Genomic DNA, 5412 nt, shown 5'->3' on the forward strand with positions numbered 1-5412 from the left:
GGGGTAGTTACCCTCGAGGGGTAACTAATAAGACTGCCAACGATCTGAACTTGTACCTTGCTTCCATCGTGCAAAGTCTCCCCCCTTTCACTGGCTCAAGTCCAACTATTCCTCCCAATACTTCTAGAGCAGGAGAATAACGGAATGAAAAGCGTCATGGGTAACGACTGAACCTGGCCTACTAGCCCTACTCTGGATCTTTTGAAATGGTGCAAATAACATTGATGGAGCACCAGCATACAGCGGGCAGCCGTTTTCGACAATATGTCTGATGCAAGACTTGTAACGTGGGATGATTAAGCTGGAGGGTAATTAAATAAAAAAAGTTTTTTCAACTGAAAGTAAGGAGCAACATCAAAACTTAAAACGAACTGAAATTATTACGTGTATGAGGGGGTTAGCCAAGACTTAGACTATAAGAGTACAAGACTATAAATAACTTGTCGTGGAGATTTTCATTTCTTTTTTTGAACTTTTTAGTGAAGTGCAAATTCATTCACCATATCTGGCTTGTGTATCCAATTTCCAAGTTTCAATCTTGTAAAAGCCTTCTCAAGATTAGCCTTCGCCTCCTTTGCTCCAAGCCAGTGAAATAACACCAGATTTAGAAATAAATTGAAGGGCAGCTGCATTCGAAGGGCAACATAAATTTGGCTTGTTTATTCGATACTCCTTTGGGAGATCAAATTTCCCATATCTAGAGCAGATGGCCCTTTCTAAACTAGAAATATGCATACGTTGCCCAATATCTATACCTTGTAAATAAATTGGACCAATCAATTGTGATTGTAGAGCTCCTCGAATTCCCACCATATTCCCTTTAGCCAATTTATCAGAATATAAGTGGGTAATGAGCCGAGATTTGCCGCTTACAATTCTGTCCCATGTATCTTGTTTCCAATTCTTTGTCTTTCTGATCCATAGTCCCTCAATTTTGGCCTGCAATTGACCGTCGCTTCTATTCAAACCCTCAATTTCGCTCTGCCTGACATCACCACAGGGAGAAATGTTTATATACAAATAAAAACGGTATCCTTCCTTAAGTTGGAACTTCCTTGTGTCTTTGTTCACATAGACAAGACTATCGTTGCCATTTTCTTTGGAATCTTCTAACTTTGTATAGACAAATTCTAAAAAGCCTCGTCTGGCCAGAATTTCGGCATGACAGTCGTAAACTGCATGCCCTTCTCTGGTTAAGTTTTTTTCTTGGATGACTTTCGTCCCAGTCGCAACTGCAATCACTTCGAATTCATCATTAGGTTTTTGCAAAATAATTGACGAAATAACTTTCAATTCTGCTGACATTGATTTTTGAACGTCTTTCCGTGCCATTAGCTCAGAAAATTTGGCGTCAACCAGTCTTGAGATTTCGTCAGCTGGTACTTGTTGGAATGACTTCTCAAAAGTAAGAACATCTTTAATCCAAAATTGATCGTACACTAAGTGATCGTAGAATGTTATCTGATTTGTTAGACCAAATTCTTCGACAATAAGTGATCGTAGGCTGTTATCTGATTTGTTAGACCAAATTCTTCGACAATGGCCATGCTTCATCCGGTCACCCTTTTTAAATAATGGCATTATAACCCACATATTCCATGCAGTTGGCCAACTACTTGAAACCAGGACTGCATTATACACAGTTAATAGAACTGGCAACAGGGGACCGATTAATTTCTTATAAAATGCTGACGGAATTCCATCAATACCCCGCGAATATCTTCCACGGTGGCTCTTGATGGATCTTACCGACCGCGCCATGTGTAGCGATAAAAAAAATTTGGACAATTAAAGGCATTTAATTGTGGTAATAAATATTGACCGCGTCGAATGTAATATTATATCTTAAAGCTTTGACGTTATAAGTTCTATAGTTCTCCGATATCGCCACTTATAGCGCTAAAGACTGTGCCATATGTAATATTATTGTTTTAAAGCTATGGTGATTAAGATGCGCCAAATGCGGCAATGAAGTCTGGGGCCACAAATGTAATATTATGATTAAAAGCGGTGTACCGTTCGCGCCACTCGCTGATAGCGAGAAAATAAAATACGTAACTATATAAATGTAACCTTTTTTTTCTTGAGCTATCTGGAGATCAGATCCCTGGGAACTTACCTATGGAGGTGTACGAACTAGTTACCAGCTCTGCGATTAGATACAGACATGTAAAATAAAATAAACACGAATAGAAAAGCAATAGAGCTATTGAACTTACATTAGGTGTACAACAGTTCTTCTCTTCAAACTGACAACGACAGAGGCAAGGATTAAATTGACTCTCAAAAATAATGTTGATGGCAATAGAGACAATCCATTATTGTGATTTTTCTACATAATATTAGAGGTAATTGATTTCCCGATAACCCAAGGAAAAGAGGTTACATTTATGTAATTACATATTTTATTTTATCGCTTTCAACGAGTGGCGCGGCCACCCCTTTATCCATCCCCCCCTCATCCTCGTACCCATGGCAGCTCGCAACGGCCCGATATAACCAATAATTGCTAGGACGAAGCGATCGTAAAAGTCCCCGGCGGACCCCGTGATTTTCTTATAATTTTTATAGCTTGCTTGGCCTATCACTTGACTTAAGAAAAATTGACCTGATAGAAATGGCGCGATCTTTAACGCCACAAACGGCACAGTCTTAAGCGCTATAAGTGGCGCTATCGGAGAACTTATAAGGTATTAGTTCACAGCTTCAAAGCATAATATTACATTGACGTGGTCGATCTTTATTACCACAATTAAAGGCCAGTCTAATTTTTTTTATCGCTACAAATCCACCGTCAAAGGCGGGTTTTCGTATGCAAAGCTTGTGACTGCTAGAGGCATCCTGTATCTGATTTGGCCAAGTCGCGAAGAGGCGCGCTGATCCCCGAGGTGTAAGTTAATTACTTCCTGACAAGTTAAACAGAAAATGCATTAGATTGGGTTTTGCTATGTAATGTATTATTTTTTAACTTTGCTATATTGATGCCATCTCTGATTAATCAAGGCGTGAAAGTTAAACGATAAGTAACTTGTTTAAAAAAGGAATTTGCAAAGCGAAATTGTAAGTGCGTCATAAACCTTAATAAAAAATATGGGGTTATTTGAATTTTCATTTATGTAGAATGGGAATTGATTTTAGTTTTTTGCACGCTCACCGGCTCTTCCCCCCCCCACCCAGAATTACACAAAACTATCTGATAAGACCACTTACGTCAGAAATTACAGGTAACTCATCAGAAATGCCATCTATCTGAGCGGGGCGCATAGCTTATTACACTACGCCTCGCCATGTTCAAAGATCTTTTTAGGTCCTTGTTAGTGATGTCAGAGCCGGCATCTAGCTTCGGTAGCTTTTGGTCGGGACTATGAGCATCAATCTCCTGGAATAAAAATTAACTTTCAGTTTTTTCCTCAGATAACATCCCCCCAGAACCAAAGCTCATCCCCCAAGACATTTGAGATTGTTTATATTTAAATAAGTCGCATTGTCGCAAACGAGATATTTCCGTAAAGTACTTAAGAAGCATTTTAAGCCAAATAGCCTATATCTGCACGGGTGTCATAAAACATATTATAAATATGATAAAAAAACAAACAACTTTGACTATTATGCCCCATTTGATATTAATCCAGAATAATCCTAAACCCCACTTCCCCAAAACCAAAGCTCTTCCCAGCACATAAAATAACATTATTTTGATTATTATGTCAGTTTGATATTTTTTCAGAATATAAATGGGGTACACTGTCCCCCCCACACCCCTGCAAAACGTATGTTCATCCCTATACATTAAATATATTGTATATATTTAAAGGTGACACATTGTTCAATTTTAGTCTTATAAATGAGACATTTCTGCATTGTACTTCAGAATCATTTTAAGCCAACTAGTCTATATCTGAACGGGTGTCATAAAACATGTGAATTTGCGTTTGATAATTGCATTAGTTCGCTGAAAGCCAGACGACAGGCTATTTAGTCTTAAATATGAGACATTCCTAAGAGCGTTCTGATAAATACCTTTATACCTGACCAGCTGTCACATAAACATATGAATTTGCAATTTGATAATTGCAATAGTTCCCCGAAACCCAATTGAAAGATAGTTAATAGGTAACTGTAGGAAAAAAGTCTTGAATAAAAAGAAATAATATATATATCCACTTACCTAGATTATTTTAGAATTCTCCATTGAAAATGAATAAATTTAACAATAAAAGGTTATATTTTAAAGCTGTTCTTTCAACTAATCTAGAAAATCTAATTGCATCTTAATTTATACTGAAAAAACATGATTATAAGGCCTCACGTCACACGTCAGCTTTGCTGGCAGCTACGAAGCCATGACAAATGCAGCCATACACAAATGAAATCAAAATCAGGCTTCATAAATGAACCCACGATCCTGAGAAAAAGAAGGGTATAATTACCTGAAAGTCTTTGGCGTCGATAGCAGCGAGCACTCTCCTATAACGTATAATGGTCAGAATTATTTTGTAAAAAATCGAAATCATTTTTGATTTAAAACTTATAGGATGAAACTGCAGGTAGCAGATGCTTAATTTTGAATAATAATATAAAAAAGAAAACGCCAGCAATACATTCGCAGTTTCAGAAACGGTTTTGTCCCCTGTCAAATAAGGAAATTTTAAAAATGGCAAATTCAGTAAAAAAAAAATAAAATATAAACCGTCAAAACTGTCAATAATATCTGTCCTTAAGGACAAAGGGTTTTAAGTCGAGCACGCTCGCCAATTAGCATTAAATACTGACTCTGAAATACTTATAAAGCGGGGAGTAAACTGTAAGAACTGTTCATTTGTCTTTCTATGCATGCCTTTTTATGGATGAAAAATAAAATAAAACCGTGCTCAAAACTGGGCACAACCTGAAGAATTATTATGACATTAATATGATCGCCAACCTCAATGGTGGGGGTGGCATAGAATCCTCAGTAGCACCACCCCCAGTCTGTTCAATTTCATTAGTTGAGCGCGGTGTGAAATCACCCAATTCACTGAGTATACATTCCACTGTATTTGAGGACAGCTGATCTAGCCAGCCTGTATTGTCTTGTGACGAAATTTGATTATGACTATTAGCATGAGAACCCGGTTTAGATGCACTTGTTGGCCTATCCCACAAATATTCGTTTTTAAACATGTTTGTCAATTATGGGTCCTCAACCATATCTATATCGCAACTTAAATCCTCTAGATTAACTAATTCCCCAAAACAATTATTTAAGAACCCCCTTTGCCATTGCATGTTATCAACAACTAAAGCATCATCTCTAAGGGCCGTTGGTGGTAATGTAAGGATTGTCGAAAGTTCATTGCAAATAAGTGGTTCTTGATTTGACGTTGATGTTGCCGTTAATTCAGCGACGTTAATCTGTAAAAATAGACTTTA

General features: G+C 37.5%; 1 protein-coding gene across 1 annotated transcript in view; it reads right to left on the reverse strand.

Moving 5' to 3' along the window:
* The window catches only part of LOC148939733 (double-stranded RNA-specific editase 1-like), a 10944-nt gene extending 9183 nt beyond the window's left edge, over positions 1-1761 (reverse strand). The window contains exon 1 of the mRNA XM_089106964.1: positions 756-1761. Coding sequence (XP_088963090.1) covers positions 756-1761 — 1006 coding nt within the window. The remainder of the gene's footprint in view (positions 1-755) is intronic.
* Between the last annotated feature and the right edge of the window lie 3651 nt (positions 1762-5412).

Source organism: Artemia sp. Qi Xiang Cuo, chromosome 21 (genome assembly GCF_049724085.1).
Source record: "Artemia sp. Qi Xiang Cuo chromosome 21, ASM4972408v1, whole genome shotgun sequence".
Taxonomy (NCBI): domain Eukaryota; kingdom Metazoa; phylum Arthropoda; class Branchiopoda; order Anostraca; family Artemiidae; genus Artemia; species Artemia sp. Qi Xiang Cuo.